This window comes from Mustela nigripes, chromosome 1 (assembly GCF_022355385.1).
Source record: "Mustela nigripes isolate SB6536 chromosome 1, MUSNIG.SB6536, whole genome shotgun sequence".
Taxonomy (NCBI): Eukaryota; Metazoa; Chordata; class Mammalia; order Carnivora; family Mustelidae; genus Mustela; species Mustela nigripes.
This window is the reverse complement of record NC_081557.1, coordinates 97,022,443-97,047,307: the sequence shown is the minus strand read 5'-3', so window position 1 is coordinate 97,047,307 and position 24,865 is coordinate 97,022,443. Positions and strand designations below refer to the sequence as shown.

At 38.9% G+C, this 24,865-nt stretch overlaps 1 protein-coding gene across 5 annotated transcripts in view; it reads left to right on the top strand.

Annotated features, from left to right (window-relative positions):
• SIK2 (salt inducible kinase 2) overlaps positions 1–24,865 on the top strand; it is a 126,512-nt gene that overhangs the window by 18,448 nt on the left and 83,199 nt on the right. For all 5 annotated transcript variants that reach the window (XM_059417487.1, XM_059417451.1, XM_059417479.1 and 2 more), the window contains exons 2-3: positions 982–1,098; positions 4,080–4,143. In XM_059417487.1, the coding sequence (XP_059273470.1) occupies positions 982–1,098; positions 4,080–4,143 (181 nt within the window). The remainder of the gene's footprint in view (positions 1–981; positions 1,099–4,079; positions 4,144–24,865) is intronic.

Here is a 24,865-nt window from a genome sequence, read left to right as displayed (position 1 = left end):
GAAATAAACCTTACAGTAGAGTTTAAAGAGGGAAGAGCAAAGGACAAAGCAGCCATAGGAAAGAAAAAAAAACTAATTGTGTAAACAAGAGTCTGAAGAAATTAAGTGAATTGACAAGGTGAATCCTATATCCTTAGATACTTTTTAGGAGTACTGAACTATTAAATCACATACAGTAATGGATAATAAAAATTATCTTGAAACAACATAAAACTGAGTTATGTTCAGAATACTTTTCTGTAGACTGTGAAGTACATTTTCGAGTTTCTTCTTCAGTGGTTCATTTGGTTAAGCTTTTGCCTTTGCTCAGGTCATGATCCCAGGGTCCAAGAATTGAGGCCCACATTGGGCTCCCCACTTAGTGGGGAATCATGCTTCTCCCTTTCCCTTTGCCCCTCCTCCCATTTGTGTGTTCTCTCTCAAATAAATGAATAAAAACTTTAAAAAAAAAGTTTAATCCAGTTGGTATCTTTCATATGAATTGATTTTAATACTTTAGCCATCCCCCCCCCCGCCCCCGAAAGCTATGTCTATATTCTTTGGAAGCTATCACTTGCTTTTCTAGAAAAGAGGTATTTCAGTACAGCAGAACCTGCCTTCTGCTTGGCTGATCAATTATTTACAGGTACTTTGCAGCAGGCTGATAACTGGTTGAAGCTGCTGAGCTTTTATTTCTTCAATTTATAAGTGGAGTAAAACATTATAGTTCTATTAAAAGAGAAATATGTTTTATTAAAGTAGCTCTGCAGAGTTCTTCCCCTTAGCACACTAAAGGTGCTCCTAAACTAAATCACCACAGTGCCTCACATGTGGTGGGTGTCCAAGAAATACTTGCTGAATGAATGAGTGTTGAATTTAAAGTATTTTTATTGGCCTAGGAACTAACAGGCAAAGTATCTGGTACTGTATATTCAAAAGATTCTTAGCTGGAAGATGTTAACTGTTGTATACTGATTGTATTTATTTGTGCCCGGGACACAGGTGGCGATAAAAATAATCGATAAATCTCAGCTGGATGCAGTGAACCTTGAGAAAATCTACCGAGAAGTACAAATAATGAAAATGTTAGACCACCCTCACATCATCAAACTTTATCAGGTAGGATGTGACCTTATTCATCTCCGTGCTTCTCACATCATCCTGTTTTCTCTTTTGCATTGTCTTTCTCTTTTATGTTATTTTTTTAGTCCATAAAAAAGGAATAATTATGTAGTTTTTATTAAGTTGAATACCCATTTTCTATATTTAAGTAAAAAATTAGGAAATAAAAAACTGGTAGCTTCCTTTTAAGTTGTTTCTCAGACTGTAGGTTATTTAATTAAAAAGTTTGTAGTTATGTATTTATGATACTCAAACCTGTTGGCTTTTTGTGGTTGTACCATAAATGAGGATATGGCAGTTTTGCTTATTTAAGAAAATACACTGTTTATGTTTTATGAAATACAATGTTAAAATAGTATATTACTTATAATACTTAGAGCCAAATCTTATATATTTTGTTCGGGTTAGTTTGTCAGATAAAGTAAAGGAGTGTTTTTTTTAAGAAATCAACTTTATTGAGATAGCATTTTTGTAAAATAAATTGTACCCATTTCAAGTAGAAGCTATGTTTTTTAAAAGAAAACCTTCTCTGGGGTGCCCGGATGGCACAGTTTGTTAAATGTCTGACTCTTGTTTTCAGCTCAGGTCTTGATCTCGGGGGTTGTGGGATCCAGCTCCGTGGCTGGCTCTCTGCTCAGTGCAGAGTCTGTGTGGGGTTCTCTCTCCCTCTCCCTATATCCCTCCCCACTACCCACTCATTCTCCCTCTCTTTCTCTAAAATAAATACATAAACCTTAAAAAAAAGAAGATCTCTGATTTTTGAAGAGTAATTCATATTGAGGAATGATAATGTAATAAACTTTTTTTTAACACTTCTATTCCTTAATATGTAGAATTTTTATATTAGAAAATCTTTTTTTAGAGGTGAAGAGGGTCAGGGCATGGGGCAGGACAGAGGGAGATGGAGAGGGGGACTCCTAAGCAGGCTCCTTGCCCAGTACCAAGCCTATAACAGGGCTTGATCTCACAACCCTGAGATCATGACCTGAGCCAAAATCAAGAGTGCAGTACTAACCAACTGAGCTGCCCGGGTGCCCCTGTCGAAAATCTGTTACAGCACGCTGGCATAGGACTTTGATCTCCATAGTGTGATGCGGGCACACCTAGTGGTAGGCTAGACTCTGTACTGGCTTATAAGAACTGACTGTTAAATTTTCAGATGTTTTGCAAACCAACTAATACCATGTTAGTATCTCAAAATCAGGTATAGTGGGAGTATTTACACCACAGAAAACTGTTTACAGGTCAGGGCCTTTTTTTTTCCGCCACAGAGAGCTAATACTAGCACATTCCTCTGTGCACTCACATGGGTTAGCACAAGTGTCTCTTGGTCATAATAAGAAAATATTAATACTTCTATACTTATTTTTTATATTTTTGTGTGCATTCTGTAATGTACATAGTGTGTTTATACACTGGCACAAGATGTAATTTGTATCTCTGCTTATGTTCATCTAAACATATGCACGCATGTGTGTGTATACATGTACATGCATGTGTGATACACGTTTCACTAAACAACTTGTTACTGATAGAGATTTGTAATTAAAAAGGTGTGGAGGGGCGCCTGGGTGGCTCAGTGGGTTAAGCCTCTGCCTTCGGCTCAGGTCATGATCCCAGGGTCCTGGGATCGAGCCCCGCATCGGGCTCTCTGCTCAGCAGGAAGCCTGCTTCCTCCTCTCTCTCTCTCTGCCTGCCTCTCTGCCTACTTGTGATCTCTCTCTCTCTCTATGTCAAAAAAAAAAAAAAAAAAAAAAATCTTAAAAAAAAAAAAGGTGTGGAGACAATTGGAGACCATTACTATTACCATTAGAATGACAGATCATGGTGTGCCTCTCAAAACAGTTCTAAAGCAGCAGAAGGCTTCTTTGGTGGTATTTATATCTGAGTATTTCTCTTTTTAAGCTTTTTGTTGTTGTTGTTTGGTTTGGTAATTCCTAAAGAGGATACTTGTAAGAAACTAATCCACATCCTTATATGTCTGATGAACTATAAGCCGAACTAAGATTAAAGCTACCAGGATTCACAGAATTCCATCTTTATTTGACCTAAGTAAGCAGTTGAATTGATTTGCTGTTTATCTTATTTCAACTCCAGTTGTGAGTAGCTCTCTTTGTTTTCCAACCTGATTGGAAATAGTCCTAAACCTACATGATAGGGCAAAATCAATTTCCAGCCTTTTAGTAGATAATGGTTAAATTTTCCTTGTTATCACATGCCAGTACATAAAAAGATGGTATTACAGAGAATCTAAAATTCACTCATTTTGTACTTATAAATTGATTTCCTTTTGGTTCAGTAGAATTTGAAATACCACATTTGTGACACTAATGTGCTTCCTTTCTGAACCTAGAAAACTGATTTGAATAAAACTGTATAGCAGTGGAGTTACAAAGAAGCTTTTGAACTATTTTTAAAATAATTGTAGTTTGTAACAATATTACAGTAAACAAGGAGGAATATCCTATTTTTCCAGGTGATCAGGGCTACAGGCCTAATAAACTGAGCTCTGTTTTATTTATCTCTGTTATTCTTAATCAAAGTCTACCTATAGCACAAGACTAGAAAAGTCCATGAGAAGGTGGTAGAAAGTTGATCTTCAAAACTCCTGTTACCTATGTTCGTGTTTTTTAACTTGAATGTGCATAACAGTCACATTTTGGTTTAAAAATTTTTTGTCACAATGGAAATTCTGTGTCAGTAGGTCTGAGATGGGGCCCGAGATTCTGCATTTCTAACAGTTGCCTGGCAGTGCTGCTGCTGGTCCATGGACCACACTTAAACAAGTGAGGACTGAGATTTCTCACAAAAGTGTTAGTAGAAGGGTATTGTCAGTCTTGTAAACTTAGCCACCTGCTGAATCATTCATTGGTATTTTTATTAGTAGTTTTATTTAGTAACTCCATAGGATTTGAATTGCAGTAGACTAGAATTGCAGTCCTTTCCTGTTGGACTAATATGTAATTATTTATCAATAGGTAATGGAGACCAAAAATATGTTGTACCTTGTGACAGAATATGCCAAAAATGGGGAAATTTTTGGTAAGTATTTCTCTATTCTTTAAATTTGTTTTTAATTTGAAACTGTCACTAATCTTCATGAATGAAGTATTTCCTCTTGATTTTCCTGCTTAAGAGTTGGCAACATGAACTAGAAATTTTTAAGCATTAGAATATAATAAAATATTCAGTAAAACAAAGATAAGGAATATAATTTATTTTCTTGTCTTCATGATGTTGATGTGTTAAAGCTATTGCTTAATTCCCTCATCTGTGTGAGAGAGATGGGAGAATTACAGATGGACGATACTTGCAGTCATATTGCAAGGGGGGTTTTCTTTCCTTTTGCCTTTCCTTTTATCTTCATTTTTTACCCTTCCTTCCAGGGGAAATACAATCAGCAAATACTTACCGAGTTCGTGCTATGTCCCAGGCATTGCTGTAGGTTTAGGGGATGCAATGGTGACCTAAATAATCTGGTCCCTGCTGTTGTGGCTCATACAGTTCAGTAAGCTACTGACTCTAGCTGTGTGGCCCCAGGCAAGTCACTGCAGCCCTGGGGGACTTGGTTTCTTTATCTCTAATAAGGAAAGGTTTTGATTAATTGGTTTCTGTGATCCATTCTAACCCTTACAAAAATTACAAATATTTTGTTCTAGTTTTCATCTTTTATTTTCATTCTTGTAGAGCCAGAAGAACACTGTAGGTCATCTAACCACTTTCCAGGTTTTTAACTTGAACATTTAAATCCAGAATGCTTTTTAAACAGCCTTAGTGAGGAATTATTCATATGCAGTAAATTGCACATATTTAATGTGTACAACTGAATACATTTTCACACACAGAAGACACACACACATGAAAGAAATCATCGCCACCATCAAGATATCCATAATTTCCAAAAGTTTTTTTGTGCCCCTTTTTATCTCTCTTGCCCCACCTCACCACCAAGCAACTACTGATTTGTTTTCTGAGTTTGTGTCTTGTAGAGTTTTATATAAATGTGGTCATACAATATATACTCTCTTTTGACAGGGGGGAGTGGCCAGCATTTTTCAGTATAAATATTTTATGATTTATCTATTTTGTTGTATGTATCAGCATATCATTTCTTTTCACTGCTAAGTAGTTTTATTGTAAATGGCTTTCTATTGTATGAATATACCCAGTTTATCCATTCATGTGTTAATAGATATGTGGGTTGGTTTCTGGTTTTGGCTGTTACACATGAATTGCTCTGAACATTCATGTACAGGTCTTTAACTTATAGTCTACCTTCCAGTAACCATTCACCATGTCACATATAGCATGAATCTTAAAATAATATACCATTATTTTGCACCTCCTGGCCTTTATGTTTTTGTTATACATTTTACTTATGCCTGTTTTATAAAATACAAAGTACAGTCTTGTTGCTTTTGTTTAAAAAGTTGATTATGTTTTGCAGAGAGTTTTCAATATTTTTTAAAATCTTACATATTTATGAGCGGAATATCATTGCTGCATCCCTGAATGTAGATGCACAATTTCATTTTCATTTCTTTGTGTAGATACATACCTTCATCTGGTTTCATTTTTCTTCCATATGAAGGATTTTCTTTGGCATTTCTTGCAAATCAGTTCTGTTAGTGATGACATCTTTCAGCTTTTGTGTGTCTAAAAATCTTTGTTTTTGAAAGATATTTGTCCTGGGTATATAATTCTAACTTGGATTTTTTTTCTTTCAGTACTTCAAAGATGTTGCTCCATTCTATATTTCTGACAAGAAAATACAGAATGGTTATGATATGTCTTTGTGTGGTTTTCTTCATGATTCTGTTCTCTGAACTCCCTGGATCGGGGAATGTATAGCTTCCATCAAATCCAGAAAATTTTTGGCCATTATTTTCTTGATCAATTTTCTGGCCCACCCTCTCATCTTCTTTAGAGACTCCAATTACATGTATATTAGACTGTTTGAAATTATTCTATAGCTCAGTGATTTTTTTTTTCCATTTTAAAAAAAGTTCCTTTGTCTCTCTGTATTTCATTTTGGATAGTTCCTATTTGTAGGTCTTCAAGTCCTAGCATCTTTTCTTCTGCAATGTCTAATTTGCCATTAATCTCATCCAGTGTACCTCTCATCTCAGACATTGCAGTTTTCTGCTCTGTAAACTTGATTAAGGTCTTTTTTCTTTCTTTTTTATATCCAATATGTCTTTAGTTATCTTTTTAAAGATCCGGAATACAGTTTTAGTAACTTGAAATGTCCTAATTCTGATCACTCTGTCAGTGCTGAATCGGTTTTGAACTGTTTGTGTTTCTCCCAAGCTTTGGTCAGGTTTTCCTGCTTCTTTACATGCCTACTCGTCTTTGAGTGGATGTCAGGCATTGTTAGTTTTACCTTGCTGGTTGTCACATACATTTGTGTTCCTGTACCTCTTCTTGAACTTTGATCTGGGACACAGTTAAGTTACTTGGAAACAGTTTATATCATTTGATCTTTTATAATTGGAGCAGTGCCCAGTGTAGGTATCATTATTTCCCACTTTGGAGTACTCTACCCTATGCCCCGTGAATTTGGGGCTTTTTTAGCCTGGTCAGTAGGAACAGTCAGTGTTGTTTTTTCTAATCCTTGTAGATGGTTCCTTTTCTGGTGTCAGATAGCTTTTTCACACACATGTGCCAGTCACTACTCTCCTGGATGTTCAAGCAGGACCCTCACAGATCAAAGCTTTGTACTGTGTGTACCTCTCTCTTCTTTGGTACTCTGTTTTGCTACCTCTGTTCAGCTTGTTCTCCCTAGACTCTCAGCTCTATCTCCTCAACTCAGGGACGTCTGTTGGGCTCTGCCTATGTCTCTCTTCCCTAACCTGTGGCCTACAACTAACCTGTATTAGTTAAGGGTCCTCATGGGTCTCACTTCACTTATTTCCTGCCTCTCAGGGATCACTCTTCTTTTTTGCCTGATGTTCAGTGTACTGTAAACCAATGTCTCATATATTTTGTCTTTTATTTGTTGTGGGGGTGGTTTTGCGAGGGTAAATTCAATCCTTGTTACTCTATCTTGGTTGAAAACAGAAATCTCCAATCCTATCAAAATTATCTTTAATTTTAGCTGTTTTAAAAGAAAGAATTGAGGATGCCTAGGTGGCTTAGTCCATTAAGTGTCTCCCTTCAGCTCAGGTCATGATTCTGGGGTCCTGGGATCAAGTCCTGCATTAGGCTCCTTGCTCAGTGGGGAGCCTGCTGCTCCCTCTGCTTGTGTGCTCTCTCTCCCTCTCTCTGACAATTAAATAAAAATCTTTCTAAAGGGACGCCTGGGTGGCTCAGTTGGTTAAGCAGCTGCCTTCGGCTCAGGTCATGATCCCAGCGTCCTGGGATCGAGTCCCGCATCGGGCTCCTTGCTCGGCAGGGAGCCTGCTTCTCCCTCTGCCTCTGCCTGCCATTCTGTCCGCCTGTACTCGCTCTCTCTCCCTCCCTCTCTGACAAATAAATAAAATCTTAAAAAAAAAAATCTCTCTAAAAATTAACAAAAATAATCGTGTATACTTCTGTAGTTTTGAGAATTATATAAAGTTGAATTCTAAAATAGTTCTGATTTAATCATTTTCTAATTGTATTTCAGGAAAGATATCTTGCCTTTTTAACTTTTTTTTCTTTTTTTATGCTACTGCTTTTTTTTTTTTTAAGATTTTATTTATTTATTTGACAGACAGAGATCACAAGTAGGCAGAGAGGCAGGCAGAGTGAGAGGGGGAAGCAGGCTCTCTGCTGAGCAGAGAGCCTGATGTGGGACTTGATCCCAGGACCCTGGGATCATGACCTGAGCCAAAGGCAGAGGCTTTAACCCACTGAGCCACCTAGGCGCCCCTATGCTACTGCTTATTGAGCATATTTAAATTCTTAAGATATTTGTTTAGAATATTTGTTCTTAACTGATGCTACAGTGGAACGGTATGGACTTTGATGCCAAGCAAATCTGGCTTACCATGCTGGCTATACTGTACTGCTTGCATTGCTTGGGCAAGTTTCTTCCTTTTCTTTTCTTCTCTTTCTTTTCCTTTCTCCTTTTTTCTGTCTTCTGTTCTTTTCCTTTTTCTCTCTTTCCTGTTCTTTCTTACATTTGCTCGTTCATTCAGTTTAGTCAGTTTTGCAAGAAATCTTTACTGAAAACGAGTTACGTGTTACATACTCTTCTGTGTTGTAGGAGTACCACAAAGAAGAAAACAGACAAAAATCCCTGTTATGAATCTTGCATTCTGGTGTGTGGAGAGAGACCACAAAGAAATTAAGTGAATTGTGTAGTACATTAGGTGTGGTAAGTGGTACGGAGCTAGAACAAGAAAGGGAGGAGTTGGGAGGTAGGTACGTTTTTTACAGTGTTAAATAGAGCAGTCAGGGAAGGCCACACAGACATTTGAGCAAAGCACAGTCAGATAGATATGAGAGAAAGAGGGTTGTCCAGGGAGAGGGAAAAGTAAATGCAAGGGTCCTGAAGCATCAGTCTGTTTGGTATGTTCAAGGAATAGCAGGGAGGCCAGCATGGACAAAGAGAGGCAGGCAAGAGAGAAGAGCAAGAGTATGCAGGGAAGAATGGGAGATGAGGTCAGAAAGGCAAATGGCAAGCAGGAGTGGGGAAGATTTGGGGATTTTGTAGGCCATCATAAGGACTTTGGCTCTTACCTTAAATAAAATACGGGAACCCTTTAGAGGGGCTTGAGGAAAGAAGTGATTGCATCTAATTTGACATTTTAAAAGCCCCACTCTGGTTGCTTTGTTGAGAATAGGTTGTAGTGAGTGAGGTGGAAACAGACCAGTAAGAAACTTGCAGTAGTCCTAGTGAGGGAGGATGGTGGCTTGGCAGGGTATAGCAGTGCACATAGTGCTATGGTCAGACATATGTTGTGAAGGAAGAATCCGTAGAGGGCACCTGGGCGGTTCAGTAGGTTAAGCATCCAACTCCTGATTTCTCCTGAGGTCTTGATCTCTGTCATGACATCAAGCCCCACGTAGGACTCCATGCTGGGTATGGAGCCTGCTTAAGATTCTCTTTCTCCCTCTGTCCCTCAGCCCCCCTCTTCTGTTCATTCTCTCTCTGTCTCTCTTTAAAAAAGAGAGAGAAAGAAGAATCAGTAGGATTTCTTGATAGATGGAGACCACCTAAGGAGTGAGTGTGATTGGGGAAAAGACCAATGTCCTATCCCTAAGGCACTCAGACGTTAAAAGCTTGGGAAAATAGGAGGAGCCAGCAAAGGCGACAAGAGAATGCAGCGTTCTGGTAACCAAGTGAGGAAAGTGTTCTCAGGAGGGTGGTGTGAATTAACATCTATGTCAGATGGATAGATCAAGAAAGATGAAGAATGACAGTTGACCATTGAATTTGGCCATTGGTAAGAGCCGTGTTGATGGAGTGAGTGGGCCAAAAGCTACATAGAAGGGTTTTAACAGCAAATAAGAGAAGAAAAATGGAGAGGCAGTAGTCCATCCTTATAAGGATTTCTACTGCAAAAAGGGACACTAGAAATAGAGAAGTTAGTTGAGAAGAGCAGTGGAGTCAAGAGGTTAAGTCTTTACCCAGTGAAATATTTTTAAAGCTTGAAGCTATAGTTTTATGAGTAAACTAGAAATGGCTATTACTTGTGAGATGTCATTTCAGTGAAAATGGAATATTCTAAATTTTCTTTCTTGCCAAGATTTTTAATGTTAAAGCTTTGGATCACATTGTTTTATAGAAATTGAAATATGATTTTGGGATCTTAATGTGTATGTAGTTTATATTTAACATAAAATATCTAGGGTGCATGTCAAAGATTAGACAGAGTAAGCTGTAGACTCAGGTAGGTACAAGCAAAGAAGAGTCTTGGTAGCCAGCCAGTTTCTGATGTGAAGCCCATGAGGAAGTAAAAGAGAAGTGAAAATATGCAGTCCATGGAACATTAATCAAGTAGTGAAAAATATGTATAAGATTTTAAGTGAATTCTAAACCAAAAATGTTTTAAGTCAATTGGAGGCTTAGTAGAGAAAGAACCACATAAATAGTGTTAAACTATGTATTAAGAACTATACATTAAAATTTACATTTTATGTTTATAACCTTGGAATTACTCTTTATTATACTTTACACATATTCCTTTAGTGCCTACTTCATGTTCTGTTCCTTTTTTTTAACCTTAGTTTCATATTTAGTTGGCCAGCAAAGCATACCCTGTGTTCTTGAAAAAGTGACTTGAAATTAAATCCTTCTGTTTCCACAGTCATCACCCTGATCTAGGCTTTCATCACCTCATGTCTCAATTATGAAGACCGCATGTCATACCAATCCCTGTTTCTTTTCCAAGCAAGTACATTTCTGATACAAGTCCTGCTTAAGCTTCCCCAGATACTGTATTTTATTATATTACTACTGTGTTCAGTAACCTTCATCTCCCATTGCCTTTTGGATAAAACCCAAACGCTTGCATTTGCAAGTAGGGTAGCTGCTCTCAGTAAATGATGTGCCCAACTATTCCTCCCAGAAATCTATGGATGACCCTTAGGTGTGGACAACCAAACCTCACATTATGCTGTCCATTTAGTAATCAAGTTTTCGTCTTTCTTTTTCCTTTTCTTTTCTTTTTCTTTTTTTTTTCTGTCTCTCTTGGTCTATAATTTTCTCTTCCAAGTTTTTATTTTTAAAAAAGTTAAAAATGTACCAATGTAAAAAGTCAAACAATTCTGCAAGGTTTGTTAGAAACAAGATCTGTTCCCCATCCTCCTCTCCACCCTCATTTCCCTTCCTCAGAAGCAACCACTTTCACTTCTCTTAGCTGATGAGATTTACCTCCTTTTCCCTAAGTAAAATGTTTATATCGCTGCTGCTGGCTTTTTCTATTTTAGGCATAATCTTTTGAATAGTTTTTTAATTCTTTCCCTAGTCCTATCTGTAAGAGGTGTTTTTTTTTTTTTTTTTTTTTTTAATTTATTTGAGAGAGAGAGAGTGGGTGAGAGGGAGAGCATGAGCCGGGAAGGGGGCAGGAAGGGGGGAAGGAGCAGAGGGAGAGGGAGAATAGACTCCCTGCCCTATTGCAGGGAGCCAGATGCGGGGCTCCATGTGGGGCTCCATGTGGGGCTCCATCCCCAGACTCCAGAATCATGACCTGAGCTGACAACAGATGCTGAGCCACCAGGTGCCCCTAAAAGAGACGTGTCTTAAGAGAGGTGTATAAAGACCAATTGTGAGAGACCCTGAGTGTTTGGACGAATGGTTTAGATTATTTCTTGGAGTGGGAATCTGAGAGCCAAAGGCCGTGATGTGTATAAAGACTTTTTTAAGGAAGATAAATCCAGCAGGGATATAGTAGTTTGAAATAGAAGAGAAGGAAAGAGGTCGTTTAGTAGACTGTTTTAATTGTCTAGAGATAAGAGGTTAAATGCCTAGATTAGATGTTATTTGTTGGAGTCACAAGAAAAAATTTTAAGCAAAAGTCATTTCTAGTTCTAAAAATAACAAGTAATATTTCTTGTGCATTCCCTTTGTGTTGGGTACTATGTAAAGTACTTTTTATGATTTATTTGTTTAGACCTCACAAAAACCTTAGAAGTTAGGCACTGAACGATTCAGCACTTTGTCCAAAGTCACACAGCCAGTAAGTGGCAGAGTCTGAATTTGAGCCTTGAAATCCCAGAGCCTGTTTGTTAATAATTTACTCTACCACCTCTCAGGAGTTCTTACTGTCAAGAGGAGAATGTCAAGAGTTAGGATATAAAGCAAACATGATTAAAGAATATTTGCGATGTGGTTGAAAGCAATAGAGAGTTCTGGTTCCCAACTAGAAAAATACAAATTAGATTTTAAGTATGGTGTTGGAGATAACAGCGGGACATTTATTTTGATATGTCCTGTTGGCAGTTAAAGATATGAAAGCAGACACCGTTCAAAAGAGAACTTAAATTCAGCAATAAAAAAACTACCCCCCAGTTTAACAATGGACAAAAGACTGGAACCAGACACTTCACAAAAGAAGATACATAAATGGCCAAATAAATGCATGAAAATTACTCATTGTTATGAGTCATCAGAAAAATATAAACTAAAAACTACAATGAGATAACGTTACATTATCAACCTGAATGGTTAAAATTTAAAAGGCTGATAGTACTAAATGCTAGTGAGATTATGAGCTAGTATTCTTACACACTGCTGGTGGGAGTGCAACGTGGTGCAGCCGTTTGAGAGAACTGTTTCTCAGTTTCTTACCAAGTTTAATGGACATCTACCTGTTACCTAGCTATTCAGTGCCTAGGTATTTACCCAAGGAAAGTGAAAACAAATGTCCATAAAACAACTTGTAGAGTGGGGCACCTGGGTGGCTCAGTGGGTTAAGCCACTGCCTTCGACTCAGGTCATGATCTCAGGGTCCTCCTGGGATTGAGCCCCACATCGGGCTCTCTGCTCAGCGGGGAGCCTGCGTCAGCCTTTCTCTCTGCCTGCCTCTCTGCCTACTTGTGATCTCTCTCTCTGTCAAATAAATAAAATCTTTAAAAACAAAAAAAACAACTTGTATAGTAATGTTCGTAGCAGTTTCTTCATAGGCAGGAACAACCCAAATGTTCATCAACAGAATGTATCCAAAGCGCACTGTGGTTTAGCAGTAGAAGGGAAGACAACACAGCAGTAGAAAGTAAGGAACTACTCACACCTGCAGCAATATAAACAGATCTTACACACGTTATGCCCACTGACAGAAGCTAGACACGAAAAAGTATATACTGTATGGATATATTTATGTGACGTTCTAGAATAGGCAATGCAAATATATAGTAATAGAAATTGGAAAGTGGTTGTCTCTTTTCACTCTTTCTGAGGTTGGGAAGAATTGACTGGTGGCCAAAGGAAACTATCTTGGGTGATGGGAAATATTTTTTATTATTATTTTGAGTGGTGGTTATAGAGAGTATATAATTTTCAGATCTCATCTAAGTAACCACCTAAGAATTTGCATTTTATTATATGTAAATTAAACCTCAGTAAATCCTTTTCTGTAAGAGAAAATTTATTAATAAGAGTATAGAGTTGAGATTACCTGCACAGAAGTGATGAGTAAAGCTGTAATTAGTAATGAAATCTCAGTGAGAAGGCAGCTAAGAAATGAGTTTTGATTATGCCTTCTTTAGAAGTGGAGAAGTGTAGTTGGTGGAGTAGAATCTTGGGCTGTAACGACAGTTTCTGTCCTGATCAGACAAAGGGGGAGACAGCTTGGAGTGTGGGGGCTATGTATTGGGTTATCAATAGATCACCACTAACTTTGAAGAGAATACTTTTCAATACACTGGGAGATAAAGCCAGATTTCAAGGAGTTAATAGACACGTGAATAGTGAGGATGGGAAGAAAGGTATTATAATGAAAGTATTTGGGAGGTTTTCAAGGTGGAAGGAAGGATGGAAGGAGAGAATTGAGGGATAACCAGGGTCTGTAGAATTCAGTATTGTGTCAAGGTTTTGGTTTTGGTGGTGGTCTTGGTGTTTGAGGACGCTGGAAAAGAAAAGAATATAGGCAGTAAATGAGATGGTTGGTGAAACAAGCTCCCAGAGCAGACGAGATACTGGAGTCAAAAGCACAGAGGGAACGGTTAGCTTAGAAGAGAGGAGTTCGTCCTTCTCGGAGCAGGTAGCACACAGCTGCAGCTTCCGTGAGGATGAGAGCTGGTGCTGAGGACACGGCTGAGGATGCAGCTTTGGGGTAAAATAGAAGCAAGATGATTTTGTTAATATAGATTTAATTCATTATGTAATGTAGCAGATGAGACATCAGGGAAAGAGCAGTACATTAGACACCGTAGTGCGGGGAAAGGTTTAGAGCAGCTGGTTGTGCTCATGTGATAGTCAAGGGATGAATAAAAGCATCTGTAATTAGCAGGGAGGGAGTTCACTGTAGACTCACAGTCATCCGTGCTTTCCATCCCAGGAGGAGAAAAAGGAGGACAGTAAGAATGACCCAGGTTGGGGACTGAAACAGTAGAAGGTCAAATGCATGTAGGAGTTGCTGTGGCCAGAGAGGTCAGAGTTGAAATGGCTGACCGGGAGCTCCAAGCTCAGGAGGGCGGTATGTGAAGCAGCAAAGGGGTTTCATGAGCTGAGAGGTAAGACCGCGGAGCAGCAAAGGATATGAGGGTGAAGTTCCTTCAGGAAAATAGCGTTCATATATGGAAACCAGACTCCTCACCTGGAGCCAGTACATAACTTCCCAGCAGCTTGCCACTTTCCAGTTCTCTTCTGCTCCTGGCACTGGTTACCCTAACCGTGCCCTGCTAATTCAGGAAAGGCTGTAGGTCTTTGCACTCCTCTCACCTGCTGCTGCTTTGCATAGAGAGAGGTTTCCTGTGCCATCTGGTTCTCGTGCTCCATCGGACTCGCTTTACACCCAAAGAGTGATTTAGGCGGCCTGCGGGGAATGCGTCTACGGCACGTGATTCATGCCTTCTGAGGTCATGGCGATCATGCCTTTTCCTTCTGTTCAGTTCATTAGATCGCACCTCATTTTATAAACAGTTGATTATACCTTTAAAGAATTTGCCTTGATTATACCTTTAAAGAATAATACAAAAAACAGTAATTCTGAGATATAAATAAGAAAAAGAACTAATCAGAAAATGTATTCAAGAGTAGAAAATACTCATTGGAGGTAGAGAAGGAAATAGCTAGCAGGCAGTAGGCCTAAGAACTTCAGATTTGGCTCTAAGCATTCTAGCTTTCAGGGTGAAAAAGAGATACAGTCATTTACAGAATTTTTTCTAAGGGAAAGACCTCTATTCCACAAAGCAAAACTTTTCTTGTTAGTAAATTTTTCCTTTGGGGTTTCTTAAAAGAGATACAATGTAAGCATCTTTATAAAACAAAAATTCGACTGAAACTGTTAAAACTTTACAGGGGCTTCCATTGTTTTGGGAATAGGAATCCAGGATTCTTGCGGCGCCTAGGTGGCTCAGTGGGTTAAGCCTCTGCCTTTGGCTTAGGTCATGATCTCAGGATCCTAGGATCAAGCCCCGCATTGGGCTCTCTGCTCAGAGGGAAACCTGCTTTCCCCGCTCTCTCTACCTGCCTCTGTGCCTACTTGTGATCTCTCTCTGTCAAATAAATAAATAAAATCTTTTTAAAAAAAAAAAGAAGAAGAAGAAGGAGAGGAAGAAATCCAGGACTTTTATCAAGGCCAACAAGCATGATTACACTCCACATACCCTTTCTTTAAAAACAATAAAGATGATCATTTCTTGAACACTTACATATGCTAGAGATTGTGCTAAGTCCTATACACGTACTATAGTCATTTTGTCTTTTCAAAAACCTTGCAAGATAGAGACTTACTAATGTCTCCCTTTTACAACAGACTTGAGCCCTTTGCCCAAGTCACAGAGCAAACAGGCAAGCAAATGGCATAAGCAAAGCTCAAAGCCATAATCTGACTTCAGAGCCTAAGTTTTTAACAACTCCACTGTACTTACATGTCTTTGATCTTAAGCTTCTTCTTTCCTACTGAATTTGCACATTACTCTTTCTTCCGCCTGCGGGATCCTCTGCTCTCCCTTTATCCTCTTAAGCATGTCAATTAATTGAATTATGGTAGTAAATACCAATAAATTTAATGTTGTCATTAAAACTAAAAAACCAGGCAAAGCATGTAATGCTTTTGTCCACTTTGGTGGCATAACTATTCTTTTATATCTTTCATGAAAATTGGAAGCATTTGAGCCTCTATCTTCAGTACTTTGAAAACTGGCCAGTGGACTTCTTACCAAATCTAATCTAATGACATAAAACCCATAACCAAGCTGATTTCCATATTGGTTCTCAAAATAGAAATGTGTAAATTTCCACATCTGTGCTCTTGCTGATCTAGAGCCTTAGAAAACCCTTTGTTCTTTACATATTCAAATCTTGCTTTTTACAAAGGCCTAGCTGAAGTTCTATTTCTTCAATGAAGTCTTTCTCAGTTAATTTTGTCTACATTTTCTTTTATAAGACCATTATAGTTCTTTTTTCTGTCCAACTCATCTTGGACTTTACATGCTGCGTTTCATTATTATTTAAAGTTTTCATGTGTATCTTTTTATCTCTACTAGTTTATAAACTGCTGAGGATTTAGCACCGCATATGGCATCCTTGTCCTGACAGCACGGCATATGTAATGGTCATTGAATTTCCCCAAAAGAGCCTTGGGTTACTAATTAAAAGATTTTGACTCTTTAAAAATTGTCCTTTGGAATCATAGGTGTGATTGATGAAGGTTATTCAAGATTCTTACATTCTTTAGAACTATTTCTCATAATTTGTCTGTGTGGTCACGTGTAGTAAACGGTGCAAAAATCCCAGGGTGGTCACCTCGTCAGACAGTTTGGGCATTGTTCAAACAATTAAACTGGTAGTCAGCAGATTCCGGCCTGGTAATTAAATTACCCCGGGCCTTTGTTTTCCGATTTCTGCTCCTTGATATGCTGGCTGTGTCTTTCCAGGCCAAGCATGTGCCTGAGGTTTATTGATTCATTTCCTGTATTTCCCTTTCAGTGGTAACCTATTAGGATGCCGGCTGGGTGATTGAAAAGGGGCTTTGTTTTAGGCAGAATACCTTTAGACACTTGGCTTCTCAGAGAACCTGAGGGACAATTTTTGTGGCCTTTGGTCACTGTCTTAACAGTATGAAGATCATGTTAGAAAAGTTGTTCATTTGCCTTTCTTTAGGCGTTTAAATAAGCTTTGGAGGTTTTACCCACTTGAGAACACCAGTATGACTCTTAAGTTTTATGGTTATTAGCCTGTGTGCCAGTGCTGCCATCACTTCGTCACTTCTTCTATTGTGGCTTTATTTTGGATAATTTCTCGCTTAAATTACTTCAGCAGCCTCACATCTCTTTCTCTGAACCCATCTTCCCATGTTGCTGTCAGAATGATCTCTCTAAAGGCAGATTTAATCTGTGCAGTTCTCTGCTTAAAAAATTTCCGTGGCTCCCCAGTGCCTTCAGCATAAATTCAGAAGTGAGTACAGAAGTGGCATGGTGTTGCCTCACCTACCTTTCCAGGCACGTCCCCATTACCTGCCTTAGGAGTTCCACCAGGTGAATGTAACCTCCGGTGTGGGTGTGCGGTTGAAGGTTGCCTTCACCGACGTGAGGACGGTAGAGGTCAACGTAGAAAGAGATTAAAATGGTGGATTCTTCAGAAGGGGCATGCAGATGTTGAATCATGTAGTTAAAATGAGACTTCTTGGATATAAAATTTAGGATCTGTGCTTTTGAATATTTATTAGACATGTGTCATGTAATTACCTTTAAAGAGGTCAGATCTAATTATTATTTGTAAATCTCTCTGGCTGACATTTAAGGGAAACTGGTAACTGCATGAAAGAGCCAGCATGAGTCATGATTCAAGAAGTTGTCCTTACGCTCCCCCTCATCTGTGTTTAAATTGGGTTAGACATTAAAAGAAAAGTCCAGAGTAAGGTCTGTTTGATAGTCCTAGATGTAGCTTTTAGTATAAACATCCTGGAGCAAGCCGTATAGCATTTCTGAACCTCATTGTCTCCTGAAAATGGGGGGGGGGTTTGTATGAGTCTATTCAGTACTGTGTGCTGGAAACTGTCAACGGTGCTGGGGATTTACAAGAAAAAAAAGGAGCGAGCCACTTGGCCGGTACACTGGGAGAGTTCACAGCAGATCGTCCAGGTCTACAAAGCCGACGCCTGTACATCTCAGGACACAAAGTTTAGTTTCTGAACATTTGATAAATGAAACGGATTTGTCAGAGATGATTAATTAAATTGTTTTTAGGCTTCGTATGTTTGGAAATATAAGCATGACGGGCCTCGAGTGAATAGACAAGTTTCTGAAAAGCAGCCCCGTTTTCCTCTTAACTTCTATTTTCATTTCAGCTATCTCCTGCTGATTCCTGGCAGCCTGCCTTTAGTTATGGTTCAGAGCTGCCATTCTGTGCTGTGAGCGGCGAGCTTCTCCCATGTCTGGCAGCTGCAGCAGGCTACAGAGATGGGAGAGAGAAGCATCAGCTATTCTGATCTTGGCCATAACTGTACCCAGCTGAATTCTATTAATGTGAGGCTTTTGGCAGTCGTGTTTTCTGTTTCTTTTAGGATGAATTTCTATTAAGTAAATCATTCTATTAAGGAATTTCAATAAGATTGAATTAATTCAGAGAAAGCTACTTCTTTGTTTGTGAAAGGGGAGAACCAGAGGTAGATTTTATCTGCTAATTAAGGTGATAAGAGAGATTTCCTACTTAGAATAAAATGGGAAAACTGTAGTCCACATCGGGAATGGCTCTTTCTTTCCCTTTGGGAGAATACTTTTTCTGCTTTCAGAAAGAGGTCTCTGAGTGAGACCTCTGAGACCTTGTATTTCTGAAAATGCCTGCATTTTATGCTCATACACAAATAGCCTCAATGTGCTATTGGTCCATGGTCTACTTTCGTGTTAAAAAAAAAAAAAAAGTTTATTTCCATCAAAGCAATATATTGTTTATTGAGGGTCATTTGTGTATCAGACAGAGTTCTGGATGCTCAGACCATGTCAGTAAACATCATCCTTGCTCTCTTGGAGTTCATATTTAGTGAGGGTGTTTCAGGTCAGGGAGATTAAAACAACAGGTACTGTCAGTATTTTAGAGAAGGTGAGGAAGATAAGGAAGCCAGGATGGGGATGAAGAGGAGTTCTTAAAAGATTCTCAAAGAGGGGTGCCTGGATGGCTCAGTGGGTTAAAGCCTCTGCCTTCAGTTCGGGTCATGATCCCAGGGTACTGGGATCGAGCCCTGCATTGGGCTCTCTGCTCCACAGGAAGCCTGCTTCCTCCTCTCTCTGCCTGCCTCCCTGCCTACTTGTGATCTCTCTATCAAATAAATAAATAAAATCTTAAAAAAAAAAAAAAGATGTTCAAAGAAAGCCTCTTTGATACATATTTGAGCCGAAACCTGAAAAAGGGGATGTACTGGAGTAAATTTTTCAAGACCTTCTATGTCCTAAGATACAGCGTATCTACCATAATACTCCATAGTTTGTCTTGGAATAGAATTTTAAGTTGGAAATAATTTCCCTTCAGAATAATGAGGACATTGTTCCATTGTCTTGTAGTTCCAGGATTGCTTTTGAAAAGCTTTAAGTGATCTGAATCCCGATCCTTTGTTGTGAATTACTGTTTTCTGTCTGTGAACTCGTAAGTTCTTCTCTTTGTCCCCAGTGTTCTGAAGTTTCACAGTAATGTTTCTTGGTAAGGGTCTATTTTGCTTCATGGTGCTGGGCTATTATTGGTGGGCCCTTTTAATCTAGAAACTCCTATCCTTTGGTTTCAGGAAATTGCCTTGAATTACTTGGCTGATGACTTCCTTTCCTAATTTTCTCTGTCATCTTTTTCATGAATGCCTACTCTTCAGATACTGACTCTCCTGGGCCAGCCCTCTGATGCATCCATCCATCCATCCCTTCTCTTCTATTCTGTTCCTTCCTTTTCTTTTTTCTTTTCTTTCTTTCTTCTCCTCTTTTCCATGTCTTTATATTTTTGCTCTGCTTTCTGGGAGATTTCATAAACTTTTTATTCCAACTATTCTTTTGCTATTGTATTTTTAATATCTAGCAGTTTATTTTGTCCCTTCATTTTTCTTTTAAAATAATACCCATTTTTAAATTTGATGATTCTACAATGTCTTTGCTTTCTGAGAACAACCATAATTTCTTTATATTTTCTTTATCTCTCTTTTTTTAAGATTTTATTTGTTTGAGAGAGGGAAAGCATGAGTAGAGGGGAAGGGCAGAGGGAGAGGGAGAAGCAGACTCCCCACTGAGCAGGGAGTCCAACATGGGGCTCAATCCCAGGACCCCAGGATCAGAACCTGAGTCAAAAGCAGATGCCCAACTGACTGAGCCACCCAGGGGCCCTATACATTCTGATTTTTTCCCCTCCAAGTTGATTTTTTTTTTTTTTCTGTTCAAGTGTGTGTTTTGATGTATATGTCTTATGTTTGTTTCTTTAGATGTTTACCAGATGTATTTGGTTGCAAATTCCTAGTTAACAGTGAGGAACTAAGAGGCTGACTGTAAACTAAGCCAATGGTGGGATTTGTCAGCTGAGTTTTACTGTAGGAGTGGTCTGATTTGTTCTTTCATTGGAGAGTCCCAATTTGTGTATCTTTATTCTTGAATTGACAGAGTCGCAAGAGAATATTCTAGCAGTCTTCTTCTGAAAAGCTAAAGGCCTGAGTGCCATAGTTTTGGCTTCGGAGGAAGGAAAGGCTGAGGATGTCAGTATCCAGGATGCAAATGTTTGCTTAAACTCCCTGTTTTCAGTGTGGTATCCCTGTCTTCAACAGTGCCGTACCTCTAGAAACCCTGTGTTTTTAGAGAGAAAGAAACCGTTCTGTAGAAAGTAGAGACTAAGCCTCCAGATTTCTCCTGGAGTAGAAGTCAGGGCATTCATCCAGTTACATAGAAGGAGAGGTGAGATGTCAGGACCGAATTGCTTCTTAAACACCTTCAGCTGGGGCGCCTGGGTGGCTCAGTCGGTTAAGCATCCGACTTGGTTTCAGCTTAGGTTGTGATCTCACAGTCGTGGCATCGAGCCTTGCGTCAGGCCCTGGGCTCAGAGTGGAATCTGCTTCAGATTGTCTCTCCCACTCATGTACTCTCTCTCTATCTCAGATTAAAAAAAAAAAAAAAAAAGCACCTTCAACTGATCACCCTTATTTTACCTTTACTAACACCAACTTTCAGAGTTCTTTATACCATCAGTTTCAAAGTCCTTGGTAGCTTCTGGGTGAATCCTGTTAATTCAAAGTGTTTTCTTTCCACTGCTGAGACTTCAAGTTTCTCAAGTTGATTGAGGTTTATATTTCAACAGTTAGATTTTTTTGGTTTCCAAGTTCTCTCATTGAATTGGTTCTTTTTCCCATTTTCTGTTTTTCTTAGATGTGCCATATTCCCTTATTTCTGGGAAGATATTAAATATATATTTATCTCTAGATACTTTTTTCTCATCACCACGTTTCCTTTAAATATTTAAATATCAGGCTCATATCAATATGAGCTTGGGTGGCTCATTCGTTGAGCATCTGTCTTTGACTTAGGTCACGATCCCAGGGTCCTGGGATCAAGCCCAACATTGGGCTTCCTGCTCAGCGGGAAGCCTGCTTCTCTCCCTCTCCCACTCCCCTGGCTTCTGTTCCCTCTCTCACTGTGTCTCTCTCTCTCTCAAATAAATAAATAAAATCTTCAAAAATAAATTTTAAAAATAAATAAATATTTGAGTATCAGTATAATAACTTTTATGTTATTGTCTGGTAATTCCATCTGAATCTGTTTCTATTGTCTGTTTTTCTCCTGGTTTATTGGTTACATTTTCCTGCTTGTTGGTATGTCTAATACTTTTTTTTATTGGATGCTGGACATTGTGAACTTTAGACGGTTGTTTCTGGATTTTGTTTTCCTTTTAAGAGTGTTGAGCTTTGGTAAACAGTTAGAGTTGTTTAATCCTTTCAAGTTTTGTTAAGGTTGGCATGAGAATATAACCTTTACACTAGAGATAGGTTAGCCTCACTACTAAGGTATGATCCTTCTAAGATCTCTACTAAATGCTTTGAATGATCAGTGAGAACCCTCCACTTTGACTGGTGGGAATGTGAATAATTCTCAGCACACTCTGAGCTCTGGAAACCATTCAGCTACGGCACTCGAGTTATTCTTTGCCCAGCCTAGTAGGATTGTATCCTGTGCAAAAGTACAAAAGTATGTACAAAAGACTTGACACCCCATGCAGGTCTGTAAGCTTTTTTTCCTGCATAGCTCCCTTCTCTTCAGAACTTTGCTCCACATCTTCCAGCAATCTCAGTCTTCTAATTCTAATTCCTTCTCCTCTACTCAACAAGCCAGCTGTACTCTGCGCGGGCAATCTGTCCCTGCTGGGAAGTGCACAGTGCTTCTCCAGACAGAAGGCCGGATCATAGGCCTCTCCTCACGAGTTTCACCTCACTCAAGGATCTCAGTCCTATGTTGCCTGTTGTCCAGTGTCTGAGCTGTTTTGGCCAGTTTAAATGAAGGGTACATCTGGCTCCTGTTACTACAATCTGGCTAGAACCAGAAGTCAACATACCTGTTTTAAAATCCTACTCTGATTGTACTCCTCTTTGGGTGTGTTCTTCATTTGTTGAGCCTATGTTCTATGCTGAATGAGATTTACATTCCTCTAGAGTTTGCTCTCATTCTGTGATTGGATAAGCATTTTTGTAATTGAAATTTCTGGTTAGACTTTCTCCTGTATCTGTTAATGCATCCCACTTGGGAAGAGGACTAATACCTGACATTGGAGTTTTCACTTGATTTTCAGTGAAAATAAAGGAGCAAGTAGAAAATATTTCTGAACTAGACATCCTGGTGACTGATTTGGGAATGAATGCTTCCCTCTTTTCCAGGTGTCATCAGCCAGCCAGGACACTGCCCTGTCTCTTTAAGATCTTGTACACATTACTCCCTGCTGGGGTCATATTCCCTGTCACTGCCCAGAGGTACTGGGCAGGGGATGAACATGCGCTGGTTTGACTTGGATATACCCACGGTGGTTTTCCATCTAGTAACCCTGTTGATTTTTCCCTATTGAATTCGACCTTTGGGCATGGAACACTGGTAGCGCTGTTGGCTTTCTTTGTTACCCCTTAAGATCCCTGTTGATCTTAGCCGATGATTTTCCTCCTTAATTTGGTTTGGTCGTTGTACATCACAGAATTATTCCCAGTGTCTAACCCTTCATTTCCTTTTCTCTTGTATGACTACTAAAAAAACTTTCTGCCTTTTCCAGGATTCGATGTAGGAAGGGAAAACCAGCCAGTTCTCAGTCTGCCATCTTGACATAGCCAGAATAATCTCTTTGACCCTGTCTATGTTCAGCCATTTTGTAATAGATTTGCTTTTCATTAAATATCAGTGTTTCATTAAATATCATTGGTAAGGTTGTTTGGCTTGAAGACCCAAACAAATGACCCATTGTGAGTCATTTGTTTGGCTCTTCAAGAAAAATTCTCTAGGTATTTGAGGGTGAGGGTACTCCCTAAAGGGAGAATCAAAGATACAACTATGGTATAATAGGGTATTTGGTAAGTGCTATTAGAAAGTACAAGAAAAGTTCTGTAGAAAGTCAGAAAGCAATAAGCAATCATTAACAAGCAGTGGTAATATTTGCAGAGTGTAGAGTTACAAACTCTGTGGCCATATAGCATCTGTTAAAGGTCACCAATGATCTAATGGCCAGATCTGCTGCTTTTTAGTCCTCATTCTTTGTCTTCACTGCAGCAACTTGACACTCAGCAAGCACTTTTTCTTGGAAATTTTCTTCTGTGACATGTTTCTGTGACATGTTTCTGTTCCTGCTTTTACAACTTGTCTAGCTTTCTCATTTTCCTGTCCTGTAAGAGAGTTCTGTGTATTCGCCAACTGTGATCCGAAAGCTTTACTGCCTTTAGGAAGATGATTCTCAAATCTTTGACCTGAGCCTTTACATTAGCCTGAACTTGAGATTCTTACTTTCTGCCTTGATACTTGGAAAATAAATGACAAAGCCGAGCACATTACCTTCTCTTCCTCTAAGTAAGCTCTTCTGTGTCTAGAGTTCTGTCACCAGTTTGACCGTGCGTATTGCCACTGCATATCTTCTACCCCTCCTCCTTCCTGTTTTTATCTGGTTCATCGCCTAGTCTTACGGGTTTTTTTTCTTAGAAATATTTCTCATTTCTGGCTTTTATATTTCATTTAGTTCCTTATTAATTCACTTTGGACTCACGATTAGCATTCCAAGTGCTCTCTTGCCTCCAGTATTTCCCTTATCAATCTGTCCTGCGCACAGTTGCCAATTTAATCTAAAGCTAATTCATTCACATTCTCTTGTTTTGTCTGCTGTAAAGTACCATTATCAGGTTATGTATCTTTTTCCTACTCCACTGTGATTTTCTCAAGGGCAGGATCTGTATCTCATTCATTTTCTCTATCCTCATTACCCATTAAAGTGTCTGGCACACATGGTAGGCGCTCAGCTGAGTGACCAAGACTTGCTGTTTTGAAGGTGTACTGTATTTTGAAATGGAGAGTAATCAAGCAGTCGTTCCAAATGTGTAAGTAGATTTTATTTTTTGGTAACAACTTTTTGATAGTGAACTAATAATTTTTGAATACTGACTTTATTGACTGACAAAAAGTGGACAAGTACCTTGTGAACCCCCAAAAAACCCATCAGCATTATAGTAAGGCATATATCTAAAACCTATATGTCTGCTGCAGTGTCAAACACATATAGAAAATACCATTTTCCCAAAAGGAACTGAGAAAGGGGGAAACATTTTTCCTAACATATTGGCCACATGGCATGTTTCTCTTTTTCTAAATGACTGCTGTCAGCATTTGTCTTGCTAAGAGCAGTATTATTATCATTGATTTCAGAAAATTCAAATTTGTTTGGAATGAGAAAAGCTCTGCTACACATTCACCTCTTAGTTTATTTTCAAACTTTTATCCTAAGTGTACAATATGTCTTGGGCTGAAAAATGTGAAGAAATAGGAGGAAGAGGACAGTGAAAAGACTCAAACTGTCACAAGAAGATTTTGCTTTTCTATGTAGTGCAAGGAATTTGAGTTACATCTAACACTGCTTTATTTACTAACACACTTAAAAACTGACTGAACCTCTAGGGTTTACTTAGAGTACAGATAGCATGGTTATAGAAAATTAGAAATTCATAAAACTTTTCATTTTCTGTTCCTATCTAGTCATTCA